The following is a 12014-nucleotide window of genomic DNA, read 5'->3' on the forward strand; positions in this document are numbered from 1 at the left end:
AGCAAACCGTCCACCACGTTGTGAACTTCCACGTCCACCATTGCTATCATTAAGAGTCAATCTTGACTCCAAAGCTTGTTCCATCGGCATGGACCGAACAGTCTTCTGCATTCGTTGCTCATGAACTTGCAACGATCCCATCAACTCCTCAATGGAGAGTTTCTCAATATCTTTTGATTCTTCGATCGCCACAACCACATGCTCAAACTTGGTTGTGAGGGATCGAAGTATCTTTTCAATAACTCGGACATCTTCAATCTTTTCACCATTTCTTTTCAAATTATTGACAGTTACAAGCAAACGCGAAAAATAATCAGTAACATTCTCACCTTCCTTCATGTGAGTTGCTTCGAACTCGGCTCTTAATGTTTGAAGGCGAACCCGCTTCACTCGATCTACACCCTTGAAGATGGTGCCAAGGGTATCCCATGCTTGCTTGCTTGATATTGCTTCGGCAATCTTTTCGAAGGTGGATTCATCCAACCCTTGATAGAGGAGAAACAAAGCTTTATTGTCTCTCTTCCTCTGATTTTTTAGAGTGATCTTTTCTTCATTGGTGAAGACGGCTTCTTCTTCCATAGTGGGTTCTTCATACCCATCCGTGATGATTTCCCATAATTCTTGCGACCCGAACAATGCCTTCATTTGGATGCACCATTTTTCATAGTTGTCCTTTGACAACTTAGGAACCTGCGGCTGGATTGTGCTAGCCATTTTTTCTATTTTTTAAAGGAATGACTGTTTTTTTTTTCGAAAAAAAAATGAAGGGAGATGGATGAAATAGAAATCTGATTTTTTTTATATAAAAAACAGATTTTTTTTTTTTTGTTGCAATCTGATTTTTTTGAAAAAGCAGATTTTTTTCAATCTGATTGTTTGAAAACAGATTTTTGCTACAATCTGATTTTTTTTGAAAAAAAAAACAGACTTTTTTTTTCAATCTGATTTTTTTTAAAACAGATTTTTTTTCAATCTGATTTTTCTGAAAAACAGATTTTTTTTTTTGCTGCAATCTAATTTTTTTCAATACAGTTTTTTTTGAAGACCTGCGGCTGGAATCTGATTTCTTTTGAAAAAAAAAAGCTGATTTTTTTGAAAACCGGGAGTGCAGGATCTGCCTCTTGCTGATGAGGCCCAAGGATCGTCGGCTCTGATACCACTTTGTTGGGTCTAAAACCCAGCTTCCTGCTGACGTGTGGCTGCAGCCACCATGAAACAAAAACAGCAACTTTTGGAAGAAGAAGAAGAGAGAACAGCAACTGCCTTTTGGAATGAGAAAATCGTATTACACTGCTGCCTATTTATAGGCTTTCTTATTGTGTGCAATTACTAAACTATCCCTGTCTAGATTCATCCTAGGGGTAGCTAAATAAAGAAAAAATAATTCAGAGAAATCTAGAAAGAAATCTTCATAGCTAGCAATCTAATCTTAGAAGAAGAAAAAATCTAAGCTAACAGCTTGCTGCACACGGTTTTTGGATTTGCAAATCTCCCCGTATCTAACACAATAGCCTCAATTCATGGGATGCTTTTCACGCTATTCAAATTCCAATCAAAGATCAAGTTCAGCTCGAGAGCTAAGTTGGGAGCGTGTAATGCATGCTGATCACGTTCAGCTCAAACGCTAATATCAACCGACTCACTTCATGGCATCGTTTTCCTGATGGATACAAGGCACATGTTTTTCACGATCGGGCAACTCGTTTCCATGTTTTCCTTTTCTATAAATAGATGCATGGGAGCAACGAGGGACACAAGCCACCCACTTCATTATTCATAGCCAGCTAGCATCAATGGCGGGAAACATCGCTCACCGATGGGAGGAGATCAGCGGCAAGGATAACTGGAACAATCTGCTTGATCCTCTCGACCTCGACCTACGACGAAGCATACTCAACTATGGTAACTTGAATGAAGCAGTTGGTGATGCTTTCAACGATGTGAAGGTATCGAAGAACTACGGCACTAGCCGGTATTCGAAGGCCAACTTGTTTGATAGGGTGGGCCTTGTGAAAGGAAATCCATTTAAATATGAAGTGACCAAGTTCTTCTACGCAACGTCTGAGATTGATCTTCCTGAAATTCTCTTTGTTAGTAACTCGAGCTGGATAGGATACGTTGCAGTGGCCACTGATGAAGGGAAGGTAGCGCTGGGGAGGAGGGACATAGTGATATCCTGGCGCGGAACACGTCTGGATTCTGAATGGATAAACGATATCACTGTCAACATGGTTTCGGCTTCTGAAATATTGGGGAACGCTTCTACTGGAGGTGGCGCCAAAGACCCCAAAGTGCACGAGGGTTTCTTATCAATCTACACCTCCACTGATCCAGAATCCTCCTACAGCAAGACTAGTGCCAGAGAACAGGTATGCTTTCAACCACAGTAATTCTCCAGTGTGTAAACACCCTACACCCAAAGCTTGCCGTAGTGACCTTATCACCTTCAAGGTAGTCAATATGGGGTCACATACCATCAGTACCATCTGATCATTTGTGATGTAGCGTGGGTTGCCGACAATTTCATGGACAAGATGGACCAGAGAAGGCCCGATCAGATGCGGAAGTGATCCGGACCATCAGAACCTTAAAACAGGCATATCTCCCAAATCAGAATGAATTATTCGACATACCATATATGATTTTGGGTAGGAGAAGCTACTTTAGCCAACAAACCTGCTACACTGGGTTGCCCATGATGAATATGCGAGATTCCATCAGATCGATGGTTGAAAATTCATTTTATTTCCATTTTTACTATTTACCGTAAGTTTTAGTTGGATAGTAACTTTTGATCCATTGTATTTTAGGAGTCGTACCCAACATGAAAGGCTTAGAAAAATAGGGGAACAACGTGGTTGGGTCAAATTGGACACTTATTTTTTTGCCGAAACCATGAAGTCTAGTTGAAATCATGATGGTCTATAAATCGTAAGTTTTATAGTAAGTCACAATTTTAGGGTGTGGGTTTGAGTTTGATTCTGAAACTTAATGCTAGGTTTGATATTAATATTTAAAGGATTGTAAATTTATTTTTATTATCAATTTATTTTTGAAATTATTAGAAATTATATTTTATTTTCTTCCCTAGTAGCTTCAAGTAATCTATGTCAGGAGTCCAGAGAAACTCCGTGAATTTGGAGTAGTTATCCTTGAGGAAGACTGCTTGACCTCATCACGTCCATGCGTCGTGTTCAGATCATGTTGACAATCACCCACAGTGAAATGGCCAATCTGGGTTTTAAGCAAAAATTTTTGGCTTCTGATTTTGTATAACATGTGGGTTGGCCCATGGATGCACTAAAATGATTCCATAGAGAATTTTAGTAATCGTGACAATGGCCTTTTACTGTCAAGAGACAGTAAGCAAAACAGCCAGCTCATAAGTTGAGTTGGTTAGTGTACCTGATCTTTTGAGGCGTGACCTGAGCTAGTGCTTTGGTTTTGGCTAGGCTTGGGATCGAAAACCACATACAAAGTATATGGGACCAAAAATCCAAACAACCACCATGTATCCAGTAGCATGATCTGGATGGTTGATCTGTCGTACCAACATGGATGGATCATTGTGATCTCCTTGTGTTTTGGGCTATGGCGCCCCCATTGACATGATAGCCAACCATATCAACGGTCCTAACAACCACATACGTGTACACATGTGTGGTGATATGTGCATGTGCACACTGTACACGTCATGGAATTCAACGAAGCCGACATTGAAGAAGAATTCTTCATGGAATAATAGTAAAGCGTCTTCTGGAATAATTTTCTATGCGAAATGAATGGACACAGAAACATAACTGCTATGGATATTTGAGCTAATCCCGGGCTCCACTCAAGTCGATCGTGTCCTAAAAACTAAGTTCACGTGTCCGGCTGCGATAACCATGAGAAATAAATTATCCACTTTTGAGGTAACCAGAGAAATGAAGATTACGGATTGTCTGCGTTGAATGCGCACCACAATTCTAACAAAACAACCTATTTTATGTGTAATACACCACACAACTTTTAACATCATAAAATTTCTCTGCTCTACCATGTTTTTTTGTGTTAGATCCACACTGTCCATTAAAATTTTCAGATCATCCTAGATTGTGATCCTAAAAATGACACACATCCAAAGCTCAAGTGTACCACACCAAAAAAAGCAGTGAGGATTGAACAACTACTGTTGAAATCATCTTAGGGCCTACCATGAGGTTTATTTATTTATTTAAATGCCTTTACTCCCACCCACACCTCAATGGGTATTCCAACCTATGACCTTAGTGTTGAAACACTTGTGAGTCTACCACTAACCCACGAGCAGGGACCCATAGTGAGGTTTAGTTGTCATTTAACGACCTCTTCACAAGGTTACAAATACCTCAATGAAAGGAAAAACATACATATCAACTTGGGGTGCACATCGAACCGGTAGAACCGTAGAACCAGACTGGAACCGACCAAATGGTCCGGTTTAGTCCGGTTCTAGAGTGCGCCAGTTCCAAAAATCAAAGAACTGATTACATCGGTTCGGTTCTCGGTTTGGGGGTATGTAGAACTGAACCGAACCGAACCATGAATCGATCCGTAGAACCAAACCATGGATTTGATCCGTAGAACCGAACCGTGGAACCGAACCTAGAACCGAACTTGGAACCGAACCAGGAACCCGTTAATTGTTTTCATATTTGACTCATGATTTATGGTTTATAATGCACAATTTGATTGTTTTTATAAATGTATTTTTGCAGACCTTATACAATATCTAAATCATTCATCAAATGGATCACAATATGCATAGACATGGGCTAGATGATAAAATAAAAAATGCAATTGGGCTGAATTATAAAAAGCCCAGAATCATAGAACCGATCCAGAACCAAACTGGTTTTAACGGTTTGGTTTCGGTTCGATTCTAGGGTACTAATGGTCCGGTTTCGGTTCCAAATATCCTAGAGCCATTAGGAACGGTTTGGTTCTGATTTCACTCCAGAACCAGACCAAACCGACCCGTGTGCACCCCTAATATCAACTTGATTAGAGTCTTCTATAGTCCCAAGAGAATTTTAACGGTAAGCATCCAATTTCCACTATTTCTTATAATGTGGCCTACTTGAGCCTTCGATCTGCCATGTTTTTTGTCTCATTCCCTAAATTGATATGAAAAAATGGATACATTATGTAGATTTAATTCATATATTATGATGATAGGAGCTTATAAATTTGGGCTGTCCCGAGTTGCAGATGACACGAGTTTCAATATTGTATTAGCCATCAATGAATTTCACATGCTAGCCAATGCAAGGCAATTGCTCCAAACAAATTTCAATAATATATTATTTCAAATTTTTTTAAAAAAAGTTTTAAGTTAAATTTTATGATTTCTAATAAAGCAAGATTTTCATTATTTTTAAAGTATAATAGTCTTTATTTGAATCATGAGAAAGAATTTGACTTAGCTTAAAAAGTTATTTAAGAATTCTTAATAAATTATTATTTTAGAAAGTTTAATATTTTCAGAAAGCTTTGGATTTAGGTTTTACAATTTCTATAACTTATATGAGAAGTCTTTACAAATAGTATTTCTTCAATCATATCAATTTCATCTCTTATTTTTATCCAGTTCTCTCGTAATAAATTCAAGGGCTATTCTTAAAAAAAAAAACATAGTAATATTTTATTTTATACACGCACCTACTAAGGTACGTACCACTAGAAAGGTTCACAAACTTGTAACCCCAACCAACCTTTAACTGTGCGTTCCTTCAATGCATGCTTGGTACATTAACCTGACTTTTCGACCATCTCAGGCTCACCACGGGGTCCATAAATCAAAAAAAAGAAGAAAAGAAAACAGAAAAAAAAGGGTGATCCCCACTCATATAACACATTGGCCCGTTCTGCAAGAGAGTAAAAAGAACTGGATTCGACAGACTAACGAAATGTGTCATCTTCATCTCTGGCAGGTCTTAACTGAGGTAAGAAGACTAGTGGAAATATATAAGAATGAAGAGATCAGCATTACTGTGGTCGGCCACAGCATGGGTGCAGCGGTCGCCACTATCAATGCAGCCGACATTGTGGGCAATGGTGCTAACAAGGTCAATGATATCTCTGGTAAGGCCTGCCCAGTCACCGCCATCGTCTTCGCGTGCCCTCTAGTTGGGGACTCCGACTTCAAGCTCGCCTTCTCTTCGATGAATGATCTACGGCTGCTACGTGTCCGAAATGTCCCTGACATTGTCCCTGGCCTCCCTATTTTTGGGTTTGTTAATAACAACCTGTTAAAGCCGATTAGGTACGTGGAGGTCGGCGTGGAACTATCATTCGACTCGCGAGATTCGAACTACTTGAAGTCCACTGACAAGAGCTGGCACAACTTAGAAGTCTATTTGCATGGGGTTGCAGGGACGCAAGGGAGTAAAGGAGGGTTTGAACTTGAAGTGAATCGTGACATAAACCTTGTGAATAAAGGGACAGATGCGTTGAAGGATGACTATAGCATCCCTAGTTCATGGTGGATTGAGAAAAATAAGGGTATGGTGCAACATGATGATGGGACATGGCATTTGGACGACCGTGAGGAAGACACCCCAGACGTTTGAATTTTAAGTGGTCTAAATAGATGGGGTCATGTACAATAAATAAATGAAATATGAGAATAAACTGTATACGTGCCATATGTAACCGTTCATTCATTGTGTTCAACCGTGGGATAGATCATGGACAAAAAATGCGGTGTTCAAACAATCCTAACCATTATAAAAATGGTGCACTAGGTGATTTAGTACACCAATTTTTAAATGGTTTTGATCAATGTAATTTACGAATTATGTCCATGATCCATTCTTGGTTGTTTCTGGTGAATGAATGATTTGGATCACCATACACATATGTCATGTGTACTATGGATGAATGGACTTTGTCCTCTTGAATGTTTTCTTGTTTAATTAGAATAAGCGTATGCAGAGTGTAGACCTGGAATCTATAATAAAAAGTAGCAGTGACCTTACTAAATCTGGTGCTTTGCCTCTTCTCCCTTCTTCTTCTTTTTTTTTTTCTCTAATTCAACTCCTATTGATTGCATGATTTCTCTTCCTAGCTAGCCCAGTTAATAAAGTAGAATCCTCTATTAATCATAGAGAATTGTAATTCATCCATTTCCTGAAGATTTAGTTAATACGAGATTGGAATAGTTTATAAGAAGGATGACAAGGGTTCACGCTAATCGTTTCTGTTTCAATTAGTTGGGTCGACTTCTATATATGAAAATGGTTTCTACTTCTTGAAAACTTAATTTACATGTGTTTTCCTAGCACAGCACGTTGTCGTTTGAAGGATTATGATCCTGTTGTTGATCATATCATCCAGTAGAGTGCTAGATAGTGCTGCGGATCAGTTTCCTAGGTTCACCTAGGCCTGGATTTTGAACTGGTTAGGCCAGGCCTGATGGAAAATTGGATCTTACCCAGCCAATTGACAGCCCACCAACTACATGAGCGTGTGCCAAATCTGCCATGTTCATCTGATCATGTATGGATCATGTACCACTCGTGTCAATGTGCACATGTTCTACCAACTATCTTTAGGTAGCTCTTATTTGCTATATTCCATCTGCCATGTTTGATGCGCGCAGCTAAGTTTTTGGTGAGTTTCTTTTGTTTCAATCATACATTTTTTATTTTTTATTTTTATTTTTGCAATTAAGAAAAACACAACAAACAAAACACACGCACACACATAAATAAATAAAAATCAAAATTTGAAAAATAAAAAAAAAGCATGACCAGCATTGCTTATTGATCAAGACAATATGGCCTAGACAGCTCATGCTGAACATAACTTTGCTTGCATTCAAATGGCCTCTTAGTTGAACTTGCAAATTTCTCAATATTCAAACCCCTTTGATAGACCAACTTCCACCGAAATAAATAAATAAATAAATAAATCCACGGCCAACCATTCCACTTATTCTTTCATCTCAGTGTTGCTGTACCTTAGATCACACGAGTCCCCACAATCCTATCCATGCCTGCTAGCATTGCATACGTGGCTCAACATTATACTATGTGGAGGCAAGGCGTTCAACACGTACTCCCCATCACCTAGTTTTCACCCAACGTTGCCCAAGATAGAAGAAATATATAGACGGCGTCGAGAGACAAGTGTCCATTTACTCGATCGACACACAGGTAGTCACCATCCGGTTGCTATGTAGCCAATGAAACTTGCACGTAACCCCTCTTCAATCACATATCTCTCCCTTGGAAGAAAAGGCTTGTCTCTTTAGTTTTTATAAAGTAGAGTGCACCAAGGGTTCCACTTTATGAATGAAAATGGACACCATTGAATATATATAAGATCCCCAACCATAACCACATGAAAGTACATGCCATTTTAATTTTCTATTATGGATTGCATTGTCTATGGATCGACGCTTCTAGAAGAAAATGGAAGAACTTTGATGCTCTGGTGGAGTATAAGCTTGATTTTCAGGAACTAAGAAATTGTAGACCTGTCGAAAAAGTAAAACTGTCCTAATTGTTGTTGGCCGCTATCTAATTTGCTAATAACCTTTATGAACGGTTGAGATGAAAATATCCAACGGTCCATATTAAGCAAACAAGTTCCTATGAATCATATGTCAGGATAAGTTTAATACATGACTTACATAAACTAGGCTCAAATTTCAGCGGTTTTGTTTGAGTAAATGTATAGTGCGTGTATAATACACTGGTGAATGCTTTTACATCAACTATCACATTCTAACAGAGCATCAAAATCACTAAAAAGAAAATGAACTACCATTAGTGGTAGGTAGATGGCATAAAATTCGCCATCATCTAACTGCCTACCTAAAATAAATATTGGCAGCCATGGGCCTTGATGGGGGATCTTTGTCTACGGGTCCCTCCATCTCATGGGTGCGGTTTGGGTGGATCCCTAACTGTGGGGCCCACTGTGTGTATATTACATCTACAATGTTCATCTATTTTGAAAGCTTATTTTTGGGAATGATCACAAAAATGAAGCAGAACGAAATCTTAGGTGGACCATACAACTGGAAACAGTACTGATTGTATCCTCACCATTAAAAACTTCATGGGGGTCACTGGAATGTTTACTTTGCCATCCAACCTGCTGATAAGGTCACAAAGACCTGGATGAAGAGACCACACGGATATGAGCTTGATCCAAAACTTTTGTGGTGCTAGAGAAGTTTTTAATGGTTGATTACCACTGTTTCCTGTATTATGGTCCACCTGAGATTTTGCTGTTTCCTGTATTATGGTCCACCCGAGATTTTGCTTAATTTTTGGGGTCATACCCTAAAATGAGTTTTCAAAACGGATGGACGGCATGGATATAAGTAACATAGATTGTCGTTGGCCCCACGGTCAAGGAAGCCGCACCCCATCTCGGGCTGTATTTTAACTGTCCCATTACCAAAAAAATCAAGGCAGTGTGTTCTATCAAATCACAACTATATTTATGAAGTACATGGAGGTACGTTTGGACGTCATGTAATTCTCATACAGGAAGTTCTAATGGCCACGTAATCTCATCCACCCACTTGGATAAAGTGCCTAAATAAGGGAAGAGATGGAGAAAGAAGCATGAGATTTTTCTTGGCAGCTGAACTTTTGCACCATCTGAAAAAAATGTGGTGGCTCTCCTCACACGTGACGTACAGCTATCGAGACCATCCAAATTGATCCCATTATCGATGGAACATATATCTAAAATCACACCAACCAAGCAATCCTAACCATCTAAGTAATAGCTATCAAATAGAGGTTTGAAGTAAAATAGAGAGGGGTACGAATAGAGCTGGGCATAAGTTGAGTCAGAGCGAGTTAGGGTTGACCTGTCTTGATCGGGTTTTGAAATAGATCTAACCCGAAACTCGGTACTGAGTCCAGCATGACTGACCATTCGAGTCCGGTTGACGCAGGGATGAACGTGATGAGGATAACTACTCCGAATCCACGGAGCTTCTCTGGACTCCTCACAGAAACTTCTCGAATCCACGAGGAAAGAAAGCAGAAAATAGAAATAAATTCTAAGAAATTCAAAACTGATTAATTTCATGAATAAAAATGAGTTCACAACCCTTTAAATGAGGGTACCAAGCAATGGGAAAGAAATCAGAATCAAACTACAACTCAAACTCCTAGAATCCGCGACTTACTATAAATAGTAAACTTACTATTTATAGACGGTCGTGATGTCTACTAGTGCGCAAGGTTTTCGGCCAAAAATAGTAAGTGTCCTATTTGGCTTCACCAAACCGTTCTCCTAATTATTCTAAACTTTTTTCACGTTGGGCGCAACTCTTAAAGCCCGACGGATGAAGAGTTATAATCAAACTAAAACTTATTATTTATAGTAAAAACGAAATTAAAACAGGGAAACGACCGTCGATACAGGGGTTTTTCGCAATTCCGGGCTGCGCAATCCGACATAGCGGGGTTGGTTGGCTTCAGTAGCTCGTTCTACCCCAAAATCATATATTTTACGTCAGGTAACTCATTCCGGATTGCAAGATACGCCCGATTTAAGGTTCGATGGTCTGGATCACTTCTATCATCGACCGGGCCTTTTCTGATCCATCTTGGCCATGTAACTGTTCGCGACCCGCTCTACATCACTGGTTCTGGCCTAGACTAATCTTGACCGAGTCCGACCCAATCATAGGTACCGAGTTGGGTCGAGTCAGCACTAGGTCGGGTCGAGTCAGCATCAAGTCGGGTTGGGTGCAGCGAGTATCCATGGGCTGAAATCATAGCTTAGAATCTAAGTGCACCTGCCGGAATTGCATCCTCTTTATGAGCCACATTGTATGTGAGTTTTTTTTTTTTCTTTTTCTTTTTAAAATGTATGAGTTAGGTTACGGATTCAGTCGGGTCAATACCAAGTTAGATTTCAGGTCGAGTCGAGTTACTAGATAACCTAAACCCGACTGGGTTTGAGTTTGGATTGGAAGATGTCAACCCAATTCCGAGTTAGATTTCAGGTTGACTTGAGTCTGAATGAGTCAGACGAGTCCAGCCATCCTTTGCCTAGCTCTAGGTACAAATTTAAACGAAAAATCAGATAGTTATTATCATCTCCTCGATCCAATTTAATTTCGACTATGATCCATTCATAGTTGGGTCAGTCATTTGGACCATATGGTTTTCGGTACAACTTTTCCGTGTGAATGTTTCTAGAGTTATGCTCTTTTTTTTTTTTTTTTTTAAACGGTGCAAAGCTAACATAAGTTTGATACGTCTGTTACATTAATTGGGCCCAAATTTAGCTTTATTTGACTTAAATAAAATTTACCCTGGACATCAACGGAAGTGGATTGCATACCGCCCCTTGGCGCATTATATGCTTAATACGTCCAGGAACGGGATCAGAGGCAGCCACTGTGATGTATGGGTTTATCCATACCGTTCATCAATTTTTTTCATATCATTTTAAGATATGAATCTAAAAATTAAGCAGGTACAATTCTCAAGTGGACTAAAGTCACCGTTGAAACCTTTCTAGGGAACACTGTAATGTTTATTTGCCATCCAACCTATTCATAAGGTCATATAGCCCTGGATGAAGGGAAAACACAAATATCAAATTGATCACAAAACTTTTGCCACTCATAACGGTTGGAGTTTAATCCCCACTGTGTGGTCGACTTGAGGCTTGGATCTTCCTCAATTTTGGGTTCCTTCTCAAAAAATTATCTTAGAAAAATGGATATACTGCATGGATAAAACACATACATTATAGTGATCCCAGGAGTCCTGCCTAGAAGGATTATCGTATGGACGCTGATTGCCTACTGAGTAAATCAGCACCCTAAGCTTACTGTGTAAACTCTGTGGGGTTCACCATAATTTACATATTTTATCCACTCCGTCCATCCATTTTAAAAGATAATTTGAGTGCTTTAGACAAAAAACTAATTATATCCAAATCTCAAGTAGACCTCACCAAGGGAAAGAGTGTGAATTGAAATTATACCATTGAAAATTTCTTGG

General features: G+C 39.3%; 1 protein-coding gene across 1 annotated transcript; it reads left to right on the plus strand.

The window, feature by feature from the left end:
• Positions 1-1763: 1763 nt before the first annotated feature.
• On the plus strand, positions 1764-7024 carry LOC131241055 (phospholipase A1-II 1-like). The gene is made up of 2 exons (XM_058239684.1): positions 1764-2369; positions 5955-7024. The coding sequence occupies exons 1-2, from the start codon at positions 1794-1796 to the stop codon at positions 6591-6593; spliced, it is 1215 nt and encodes a 404-aa protein (XP_058095667.1). The 5' UTR covers positions 1764-1793; the 3' UTR covers positions 6594-7024.
• Positions 7025-12014: the final 4990 nt, after the last annotated feature.

This window comes from Magnolia sinica, chromosome 3 (genome assembly GCF_029962835.1).
Source record: "Magnolia sinica isolate HGM2019 chromosome 3, MsV1, whole genome shotgun sequence".
In the NCBI taxonomy this organism is placed as follows: Eukaryota; Viridiplantae; Streptophyta; class Magnoliopsida; order Magnoliales; family Magnoliaceae; genus Magnolia; species Magnolia sinica.

Coding starts and splice junctions, on each gene's coding strand:
- LOC131241055 (XM_058239684.1), top strand. CDS start 1,794: ATGGCGGGAAACATCGCTCACCGATGGGAGGAGATCAGCGGCAAGGAT. Junction 2,370..5,954: donor AGACTAGTGCCAGAGAACAG/GTATGCTTTCAA, acceptor CATCTCTGGCAG/GTCTTAACTGAGGTAAGAAG.